Genomic DNA, 12,083 nt, shown 5'->3' with positions numbered 1-12,083 from the left:
AGGAGCCCAGCAGTCCATGGGGTTGCAAAGAATCAGACACAACTGAGCAATTAACACACATAGAGTGATGTTTAAGAGCAGGTTAGCACTGTTAGGGCATAAATTACTGTTAGAGGGAGATGCAGGAAATGCTGGTGGAAATAAGGCCAGATAGGTAGGTAGAAGCCAGGTCATATAAACTTACATAGCAGGCAAAGATGTGACAATGGTTTTCCTCTGTGTAGGTTGTGGAGGAAGCGACTGAAGAATTTTTAATACAGAAGTTTCAGAATCATATCCATATGTTTTTATTCCTAAAGAAGACTAACAATATTCTTTTTTTGTTTGCAAGTTACAGAAATGGTGCACACAGACCTCTTTGTTCCTGAGGTTCTAATGGTTCTCATTGTAACAGAATTCAGGGATGCCAAAAGAAATATTTGAACTAAGTGATTTGTCAAAATTACCATAAGAGCCTGTGAGCAGATTTTTAGTTAACAGGTTTTTAATAGGCAGTGATGCAATTCTTAATGAAGAAGGTTTAATTACTATAAAAGATGCCTGTCTCTAATGGAAATTGGGCTGGGTGTGTTTTTAATCCCTCGGTGAATTAATTAAAAGGTCTATATAGGATTGATTGTTGAGATTCTTGGAGAAAACACATATACACCAATGAAAACGTTCCAGTCATTTTCTTCATCTCTTGGAGCAAAGCAGTCAATCTGCCAGAAATAAATTGAGCATAATTTTTATAATTTCAGGGGTTAAGCATATGAAAGGCCAGAATGAATCAGCATTCCCTGAAGAGGAAGAAGGCGTGAACGAGAGTGTGCAGCAGTGGGACCATTAATTACGGGTCTGCAACAAGAAGGCTTCTTGGGAATAACTGAACTATCAACCTTTCTGAATAGCCCATGGAATGCCACTGCTTGACTTCTCTGCTCGCCACACTCATACAATAGTAACACACCTCCTGGGAAGTGCCCCTTGATGGAACTTTAGAACTACCTACAGATTGTTTCATATTATGATACTTACAATTAAAGAATAAGTATTTATTTTACAGTGATTTTTCTTTTTAACAACATAGAAAATGTGCAAACATGTGAGTGTTCTAACTTTAATACTGCCCAGCTTAATCCCTGATGTCCTACTGATACAATTTGCCTTCTAAGGTCAAATGTAAATAGCATAACTTTAAAGGAAAAAAATAAATATTAAATATCTTTAGACATGAGTACGTGTCTGGGTTTAACTTACAGAGGAATTTAATTAAACTTTTAAGTTAAGCTCTGCATTTATCACATTTCTGTATACTTAATGGTACATGGTATTTATTTCAAAATGATTAAGAAATGCCAGATTTTTTGATTCAAAATATCAAAAGGTATTCACCTTTAGATATTAAACATCTTTTTCTCTTCAACAACACATTAATGGTTAAAGGACCACAGAAGTCTCTCCATTTTCTAAGCTGTGAGAGATGTATTTTTTATCACTTCCACTAGTTATTCAGAAAGAAAAATTATAACTCTAAAATAAAACATACCAAATCTCCCCTTTTGCTTATTTTTGGCTATTACTTGAAATATGAGGTGTTTCCTATTGCATTTTAATGAATAATTAGATTTTATAAATCTATTATCATAAGAAATTTCATTAATTCATGCTTTTATTAATTCAACAACTATTGTTTATGAGTTTATCTCTAAAAAGGTACTTTGCCGGGTGTTATGAAAATAGAGGAAAGATTATTGTTCCACTACAGAACTGGCAGAGAAACATCAGTGCAAAGCAAGATTTTCCGAGACAGTATGTATTTACTGAATATGACTTTTGATAATTCAAAGTCCTGGCATCCTGAACAATATTAATTATTTATTGCATTATAGAGTATCTGTACCACATAATTTAGTGGACTGTAGCCCTCCAGGCTCCTCTGTCCATGGAATTCTCCAGGCAAGAATACTGGAGTGGGTTGCCATGCCCTCCTCCTGGGGATCTTCCCGACCCAGGGATCGAATTCCCATCTCTTAAGTCTCAGTGGCATTAAAAGGTAAGTTCTTTACTGCTAGAGCCGCCTGGGAAGCCTAATGGAGGTGAAGGAATGCCCAATTTGGCTCCCACATTAATAATATTAGTGAAGTTCAAATGTTTCATTGATCAAAAAAATTAAGTTGAAAAGATTTCTCAAAAGTCAGTAAAGAGATAAACTAAGATAGGAAGAAAAAATCAAATGTGAAATCTACTGTGGGATCTTAGTATCAAGGTGCAAAGGAGTAAAACTACTGTTTTTAATTTTGACTGTGAGTTTTATAATATATAGATGAAAGGAAATGGGTGAATCTATAAGGCAGTGAAATAGAGATAACAATTGTTTTCCTTAGGATATTTTCCCCAAGAAAATAAATGCAAAACTCATTGACAAGTAGTATCTCAAGTATGTATGAATACTTATTCCAAGTTTCCTTCTTTTCTCCTTTCTTCTTTTCTTCTTTCCTGCCTCTCATCCTTCCTTCCTTTCTTTCTCTTCTCCCTCCTTCCCCCTGGCTTGTTTTGTTTTTGTGAAGCCAGTTTCACCCCAAATTTCTGGAGTTTCTAGACCGCCTGCTATGACTGTTTATTTGATTTTCTAAGTTTCTCCATGATTAAAAGCTGATTAAGGCACATATTTAGGTGATTTTGAATTATTTGTGTTTGGAAAACATCCCGATACCCCTTGAGATTATTTGAGGTACCCTGAGGTGCTAAAAAATAAAACTGCCCTTCCCTTCTTATGAACAGACATTTTTATAAATGTTTTTTCAAAAGGATTCAGACAAGCAAAAGAAATCAAAGCTTTTGCTGATTTTGTAACATTGTGGGGAAATAAACAGCATGACCTCTGGATTCTTCTGTTTTCCATTTTTAAAAATAAAAAGACATCAAAATTAAAAGAATGTTTCCTTCAGAATCACTGGTTTCTTCTATTTTATTCTCTACCCTCAAAACATGGAGGTCACAATTACAATCCTAAGTTTTTCTTTGGAAAAGTGTTGACTTTCTCAGAAATTTCAAGGAAACCAGCTGAGATAATGGCTCTTCAGGTTCCTTTTCACACAGTTACAGTTTACAGCAAAATTTTTTCACAGTGACAACTTGGCTTCAGTTTGGCTGAAAGATTTTCTGACCAAAACAAAACACAGCAAAACAAAACAAAAACTTTTTCTTTCCCAGACAGCATTTATAATGTAATATAATGGTTAGTAGGTGGGCTTTGAGTCAACTGACTTGGGTTCAAATTCAACCTCTACCAAGTTTTAGACTCAGTATCTCCATCTGTAAAATGAGTACAATCATACTTACTTACCCTTATTGGGTAATTGTGAAAATTAAAAGAGATGGGTCTATAAAAAGTTTAGCCCAGCATCAGCTCAGTTCAGTTCAGTTGCTCAGTCGTGTCCAACTCTTTGCGACCCCCATAATGAGTATTTAATAACTGGTGTTTATCAGTGCTGCTGGAATGAGAAATGACCTGAGACTCTCTATCCAAACCTTCTCTCATACACCCCCTACAACAGCACAGACATGGGATTGCTTCTCTTACTCTTGAATGGCTCCAGATGAATCCCAAACCCAGCCAAGGAACTTTCTTCTTTTGTGTGTTAATCTCTCTCTTTCTGCTGCACTTTACCTCCTTCCCGTATCACATCTGTTCAGATACCGAAGAACACTCTGGTGTCATCTCCTAAGTGGTCTCCTTTCTGAGATAATACTTCATCAGTTCCTCCCAGTCCTTTCTGACCATGCTGGCCACTTGTTCTTTGATACTCTTGCATTGCATACTCTGAATCTGGGAAAGATTAAGTCAGTTGGATTAGCTGAGTATTTTTTAAATCCCTCTACACATGAGGACCTGAAGCAGAGAGTATAGAGGGGTAGAGCAGAATTCTAGGCAAGATTTATTTCTATTAAACAATAATTTTATAGCCCCCTCTTCTTCCCAGAGTTTTGTTTATAATAAACAAAATTCTCAGACAATTTTCTGTTCTTAAAAAAGTTTCACCATTCTTTTAAATTTTAATTCAAAACAATCCATTTTAAATTGTATTTCAATTATATTACTGCTGTCTATATTGTGGAAATGGATGATTTTAGGTTAGCCATGGGCAAGTTATTTTTATATTTATAAATACGATCATATATTAGAAAGGATACTTAATCACCAATCCTTAAGCTATTGTTGCTTAGGATGAGACAAGCTTAAAGTGTGAGTATATTTTAAATCAATATTTTTAAAAGGTGTTAAACAATCATAGTAGTTAAATAATCATAGTTAAATAATTAAGATTGCTGGGAGAAACATCAATAACCTCAGATATGCAGATGACACCACCCTTATGGCAGAAAGTGAAGAACTAAAGAGCCTCTTGATGAAAGTGAAAGAGGAGAGTGAAAAAGTCGGCTTAAAGCTCAACATTCAGAAAACTAAGATCATGGCATCTGGTCCCATCACTTCATGGCAAATAGATGGGGATACAGTGGAAACAATGTCTGACTTTATTTTTCTGAGCTCCAAAATCACTGCAGGTGGTGACTGCAGCCATGAAATTAAAAGACCATTACTCCTTGGAAGGAAAGTTATGATCAACCTAGACAGCATACTAAAAAGCAGAGACATTACTTTGCCAACAAAGGTCCATCTAGTCAAGGCTATGGTTTTTCCAGTAGTCCTGTGTGGATGTGAGAGTTGGATGATAAAGAAAGCTGAGCACCGAAGAATTGATGCTTTTGAACTGTGGTGTTAGAGAAGACTCTTGAGAGTCCCTTGGACTGCAAGGAGATCCAGCCAGTTCATCCTAAAGGAGATCAGTCCTGAGTGTTCATTGGAGGGACTGATGCTGAAGCTGAAGCTCCAATACTTTGGCCACCTGATGCGAAGAGCTGACTCATTTGAAAAGACCCTGATGCTGGGAAAGATTGGGGGCAGGAGGAGAAGGGGACGACAGAGGATGAGATGGTTGGATAGCATCACCAACTCGATGGACATGGGTTTGGGTAGACTCCAGTAGTTGGTGATGGACAGGGAGGCCTGGCGGGCTGTTGTTCATGGTCACAAAGAGTTGGACATGACTGAGTGACTGAACTGAACTGAATCATAGTAGAAGTGATACCTCAAAATCACGAAAGTGATATACAATTGAGTGAAGTTTTAGAAACACTGTTATGGGGTATTGTCATAGCAAATAACTTAATTGCAAGTATTGCAGAGTTTGCTTAGAAGCAATATGGATTTATGAATTCATAAATAAACCACTTACATTGCATTGCTTTAAAAATTCTATTTACCCATATCTAAAAGCAAGCAATGTAAAGTGCAACTGATAATGGAAAAGCATGTCTAACTACACTGAAGTGTTTACGGTTACATGGAATTTTGAGTACTTGATTTTTCCAAAGGAGGATGGGAAAGAACTGTCCTTAGTTTTCTAAGTCCTTGATTCTAAAAACCAGTCTTCAAAGCTGGTAGGTATGCATGCCTACATGTGTGCTAAGTCACTTTAGTCATGTCCGACTCTTTGCAACCCCATGGACTATAGCCCTCCAGGCTCCTCTGTCCATGGGATTTCCCAGGCAAGAATACTGGAGTGGGTTAGCATGCCCTCCTCCAAGGGATCTTCCTGACCCAGGGATCGAACCTACATCTCTAATGTCTCCTGCATTAAAAATGTGTACGTTACTGAAATGTGAAATCTGTTGAAGAAATTAAATTATTAGTCTTCATAATATTCTGAAGAACTAAATTTCAGAGTAAGAAGAGCTTTTGGAAAGTGATGGAGAGCATCTTCGGTTTTGTAAATTGTAAATAATTATGGTGTAAACTTTACAAATATCCCATAGAATTCACATAGCAATGGAGGTAAAAACTTATAGTTTACAAGGTTGTGTGAGTTAAATGAAATAATCTACATGAATGCACAGGTGCCTGATTGCATTTTGTAAAGAGTCTCTTTGTAAAGAGAACTGTCCTAGATGTTTAGTGTGAGACTCCCTTATTCTGTGGATACAGACATTGGTGCAGGCCACTTCTCTCACTGCATTTCATACTTAATTTATGCAGATAGTGGAGACTTGGCCGGTAGAGAGAAGATGAACATGAGAGTAGATTAGAGAGAAAAGGAGGTGAAGGAAGGAACTCAAAGAAGCCTGGTAACTTGAAGAAAACAATTGGAGAAAGTAGACTAAATTGGTATTGGATTTATTTTCACTTTTCTTCTCAATCTACAAATATGACTTACCAAAATTTTCCCCTTCCTCTTTTTGTAAAAATGGGGCTAATTTGAGGGAATGAGCACAGCAAGCCCCGGGAGAATATGGCATTAACATGTTAGAATCCTAAAAATAACAGAATTCTAGAGTATGTTCAGCAAATGATTCTTCATTATTTTTAGAACAAGCATTTGACTGCAAATAATAGAAAACCAGCAAACAATAGATAGAGGTTTATTTATATATCATGCAGGAAAATGTTCAGAACTGGAATTGTGCCTCCAGACAACAATGGGCATCTAGGTACTTTTCATTGTCCTTAACATCTCAGAGAATTGATGCTTTTGAACTGTGGTGTTGGAGAAGACTCTTGAGATCCCTTGGACTGCAAGGAGATCCAACCAGTACATCCTAAAAGAAATCAGCCCTGAATATTCATTAGAAGGACTGATCCTGAAGCTGAAACTCCAATAATTTGGCCACCTGATGCAAAGAACTTACTTATTTGAAAAGATCCTGATGCTGGGATAGAATGATGGCAGAAGAAGGGGATGACAGAGGATGAGATGGCTGGATGGAATCACTGACTCGTTGGAATGAGTTTGAGCAAGCTCCAGGAGTTGGTGATGGACCGGGAAGCCAGGGACCCAGTCCTAATCAGTGAAATGTGAAGAATGATAGGGGGAGGGGTAACCAGACGATCATGTGAGGCTCCTTCCAACCCTAAGACCTTTGTTTCCCGCTTTGGCTCTTTCAGGAACTGCAGACAAGCAGCAAAGGACAGAAGAGATGGGACTAGACGGAAAGCAGCAGCACTAAAGGAAGATGGGATCAGAAGAGAAAAGGGGTATCTTTGAATGCTTGTCTGAGAGCCACCAGAACAAAATTGTTTCAGTTAGAAATACACATATACTACATGTATGTATAGTATGCATGCATGTAACAGCATTAGCATTGTAGCCAATTGTTTTCTCTTTTGACTTCTTAGAAAATGGTCTGAAAACTGGTGATATATTTTTATCCTTTTAAAATTTTAAAGGAAATCTTTCCAGGAAAAATTTCCTCTCACAAATCTCCAATTGGATAATTTATCTAAGCATTACAAGTTTCTTGCCTTTAAGTGATGCATAGCAGATTTTTCCCTCTACAGAGATTTACATGACATGGTATTAAATTCTCTGGAATATTCTCCCTGTGTTCTGAAGTAATAATTTTCTTTTTCTCCTCCAGGTGCAAAATGGGTTGATAACAAACAGAAGCTGATTTAGTGCTGTGTTCCTACTTGTGCTTGGAAAAATACCAATGCAAAACAAATACCCATCACCACCATCACCTCCAACTCCATCATCATGTGTCATTTTCTTTCTCCAGGACTGCTCTCTGAAGTACTTTCAATATTTTATACATAAACATTGACATGCTTTTCATTAATTGTTCCTTCTTTTTTTTTCGGCTAATCACTGATGCTACATTATTTGCCAAGTTCTTTTTCGTTTCAATTTATTTCTCTCTATAGCCAAAAGTGACATCTTGAATTTGAGTAAATTTTAAGTGATTCATTTTTAGTTTCTCTACTTCTGGAATAGGGGCTTCCCTGATAGCTCAGTTGGTAAAGTGTTTGCCTGAAATGCAGGAGACCCCCGTTCGATTCTTGGGTCCAGAAGATCCACTGCAGAAGGGATAGGCTACCCACCCCAGTATTCTTGGGCTTCCCTTGTATCTCAGCTGGTAAAGAATGCACCCGCAACGTGGGAGACCTGTGTTTGAGCACTTGGGTTGGAAGATCCCCTGGAGAAGGGAAAGCCTACCCACTCCAGTATTCTGACCTGGAGAATTCTATGGATTGTATAGTCCATGGGGTCGCAATAGATTTTCTCTTACAATAAGGAGGATTTTAAATATATTTTCTTTCTTGTTTTTCAAATTCCATTATATTTATTTATTCCTTTGCTTTTCAAATGCTATTGGTTTTGATTCAATTTATTTCCACAAATATATATATACACACACACATATATATTGATAGTCTACTACATATAATTCCAATGTCAGTTATAAAAATGAGAAGGCTTCTATTGTTGCCATCCTGCTAGTAACTATATGCTCAGTTCCTTACAATTAATAAAGCGGCCTCACCTGTTTTTCAGCTAATAATCACATTAAATATGTATGATGGGTAGGATTCATTTTACAGAACAGGAAACTAGAGTCCAAAGAAAGTGGCCCTAAATGAACCAATGGTCCAACAAACTCTTCCACTGTCTTATGATCTGTTTGAGAAGTTGTAATAGTTTTTAGGATGAAAAAGCCTATCCTCCTTAGGAACCATAGGTTTTTATGTTTTCTTATAGTGCTTTATAGATTGACTTAGAAGTAAGTTTTCTACATTTCATACACAAAGCATATGGGGATACTTTTGCTGAGACTGGGGTGGGAAGAAGGACCTGAGTTTTACTTTGATGCTTTGACATTGACTTCAAACTAAAATGACCTATGGCCAATAAAAAAGAAAATCTGAAACTCTTTTTGAAGTATTTGGCACATTTAGAAATCTTTTCTATGTTTGCATGTATGCTTAGGCACTTAGTCAGGTTGGGCTCTTTGAAACCCTTTGAACTGTAGCTCACCAGGCTCCTCTGTCCATGGAATTCTTCAAGCAAGAACACTGGAGGGGGTTGCTATTTCCTTCTCCAGGGGATCTTCCGGACCCAGGAATAGAACCTGCGTCTCCTGCACTGCAGGCACATCTTTACCGAGCGAGCCATCAGGAAAGCCCTTCCTATGTTTGTAGTTGTTCAGTCACTCAGCTGTGTCCGACTCTTTGAGACCCTATGGACTGTAGCACACCAAGCTTCCCTTAAAAAATAGTCTTTAGTATCTTACAAAAAAAGGATTTGCCAAGTTTATGACAATCCTAAGTACAATCTATTCTTAGAGAAAAAAAGACATTAATCTTTTTAAGTTGTTCCTTTTTCTTAATTTCTAATAAATTGTAAAATAAAAGTAAATTGCACAAGTTGTTATTTTTTATTATCAAATTATCTTTCCCCATCTCTCTTCCAGAAGTTGAGGAATGATAATTTTTCACATACCATCTCCCAGATTATATATTGCAGAAAAAGTAAAAATAATCTAAATAATCATAATTACCACAGACCTAAATGAGTAATTATAGAGAATATACTATAGATATTACAGTATTGAAAAAGCAACATGCTGCTTAAGGAGGAACCAAACAATATTCTAACTGCTTCTCTCCTCAAACTAATTGAGGAAGGAGTTGCACTGGAATTTAAAAATCCATTTTTCTCAAAAGTAGTGATGGGATTCAGGACACACTACTCCCAAATATGGCACCTGGGCATACTGGATATTTTAAGTTGGAGGATTCTGAGAAAACAGAAAAAGGAGGCTCACTCTGACCTTCTCGCTGTCCTTCTCCACTGAAACGGGCTTAAAATCCTCACGTGAAAGGTGTCCTCCCTGGACCTGGGGAGAAGGATCCTTGTCTCTGAAGACAAAGGGACCCTTTGAGGAATCCAAACACACAGGCGTTAGAGGTTTCCCCGTTTCCTCTGTTCACCTCACACTTCTTAACCTGTCATATTCTTCCACGGCTGTCCATTCTTCATCAATCCTAGCAAAAAAACGCTCAGATCTGTTTCTTTGGATCTTCATTTCCTTATGAAGATTCCTGTGTCCTGCAAAATTTATATTAAATGTTCATGTATACTTATTTCCTATTAATCTGTCTTTCCTCTGCTACAGTATAACTATAACCTCTGCAACGGTATAACTATTAATCAAAGCAGTGGAACAATAAGAACTTTGCAACAATTACTTGCAGATGCTTAAAGATCTCTTCAAGAATCATAAGAGAATATCTTCTCTCCTTTATTTTTTAGAGACTAGCACTTGTCAAGGCATTGCAGTAATTGGGTATTTTCCCATTACATTTCCCCTGCAGTGTAAGTTCTGTAGATGTGTTTCCCTAATCGTACTAATCACATTACCAGATGCTGCTCTCATCTTTCTTCTTGTGCCCTAATGGGACATAAATTTCCTATTTGAGATTGTCATTTATTTGTTACATTTGTCTGGTGTTTTAAACATTATTGTTGCTGCTGTTTAGTCACCAAGTCCTGTCTGCCTTTTTGCAACCCCACGGACTGTAGCTTGCCAGGCTCCTCTGTTCGTGGGGATTTTCTGGCAAAGAATACTGGAGTGGATTGCCATTTCCTTCTCCAGGGGATCTTCCCAACCCAGGGATCGAACCCATGTCTCCTGCATTGGCAGGCAGATTCTTTACCACTGAGCTGCCTGGGAAGCCCATAAAATATATGCATATGTGTCCAACTGTGTATGTACATGTACATAATGTAACCACACTGAAATAAAAATGGAGCTTATTTTAAAGGGCAAAAAGAGATTTAACCCATTTGCTATTAGATTAAGCACACAGAATTAAAACTTTTTTAAAATAAATATTTCCCTAAGTTATTGTTTTCAAATTATTTTCTAAGAGAAAGCTAGGTGGGAATGGAGGGAGAGACCCAGAATGAACTAGACAAAAGAAACAAAGGCGTAGGACTGTGGCAGAGTGGGAGGCGGAAGAGGAAGGAGCCAGAGAGCGAGCCCAAGGCAGAGGCAAGACCAGCTCCTCCTCTCTCCCCTCCCTGACCGCACAGCTTGCTCTTAATGAGTTCCTGTCCACACCTGCCAAGTCATTTCCTGCTGAATGTGTCTTCTGCACCATGGCTATTTCTAGCGGCCCTCTTGTCTCCAGTGTATTGTAAGATTACCATTTCATTGTTGACCCACTTGGCTCCTAGAAGGCATCTGACTTACCACATTTAGTGGACACATCTGCTGTTCTCTCACAATCTCCACATTATCAAAGTTCTCCTCCCTTTTTTGTTTCCACCAAAGAGAGCTTTTTTAAAATTTTGTTAATGAGAAGTTTGCTTGCAGGGTTTTTGTTTTTTTTGAGAAACTGCTACTGTTGCTTCTAAGTACACTTGGATTGTCAAATCATGTGTTTTATTTAACACTCCATTCAGAAAGTCTAAAGGTTATAGTTATTTTATCTTTATGCTGTTTTCCAATATTTACATTTTATAAAGTCCCTAAAATTGAATATCCACATATATCAATATTGTTATCTGTCTATATAGGTCAAACTGTACTTCAATATATCTATATGTAATTTTGCTTTTCTAAAAAGCCAAGGACATAAATGCTGACCTCTATTATAAAACAGGTGGCCTACTCTTCACATGGAACAACCTCTCCATCATGTGGACTTTTAGGATATTGCTGTTGAAGTCAAAATCCTGCAACTATAAGCAATAATTAATTTTAAAGGATTGAGGTGGAGCTCCTGATATTCTTATAGTTCATACTATTTCAGCTTTTCTATATGTCAGTGGATATTCTCAGCACCTTACATGGGCCATTTCATGTAATCTTTCCAGTAATTCTATAAAATAGTTACTCTTACTATCTCCATTTCATAGGTGAGAAAATTGAGGCCAAGATCACAGAAACTGTAATCAACGAAGTCTGAAATTGAACTAAGGGCCAAATTCAGTCTTTGGATGAGATATTTCTTGCCTCAGGTCTTCTACATAAAATTCAACAAGAAATAACAACACCTGGATAAAAATAAAATAATATTAACTTCTGTTAATTTAGAACCAACAGTGTGTCAAGTACTGTCTAGGTCCTTTAAATGTTCTTCACTGTTATTTTGCCATTCTACCAAAGTCTCTGTGGTGAGAAGTTAGGAAATATAAAGCTTGACAGCTACCAATTACCAAAGACATATTATGAATTGAGGCCAGTGTTGCTCTGAA

The 12,083-nt window shown here is 37.3% G+C and overlaps 1 protein-coding gene across 2 annotated transcripts in view; it reads left to right on the top strand.

Annotated features, from left to right (window-relative positions):
- The window catches only part of PPP1R1C (protein phosphatase 1 regulatory inhibitor subunit 1C), a 123,337-nt gene extending 122,420 nt beyond the window's left edge, over nucleotides 1-917 (top strand). For both annotated transcript variants that reach the window (XM_061135820.1, XM_061135819.1), the window contains exon 5: nucleotides 741-917. In XM_061135820.1, the coding sequence (XP_060991803.1) occupies nucleotides 741-829 (89 nt within the window). In that variant the 3' untranslated portion in view covers nucleotides 830-917. The remainder of the gene's footprint in view (nucleotides 1-740) is intronic.
- The last annotated feature ends 11,166 nt before the right edge of the window (nucleotides 918-12,083 follow it).

This window comes from Dama dama, chromosome 33 (assembly GCF_033118175.1).
Source record: "Dama dama isolate Ldn47 chromosome 33, ASM3311817v1, whole genome shotgun sequence".
NCBI lineage: Eukaryota > Metazoa > Chordata > Mammalia > Artiodactyla > Cervidae > Dama > Dama dama.
The sequence above is the reverse complement of the archived record's forward strand: the minus strand, read 5'-3'. Positions and strand labels throughout refer to the sequence as shown.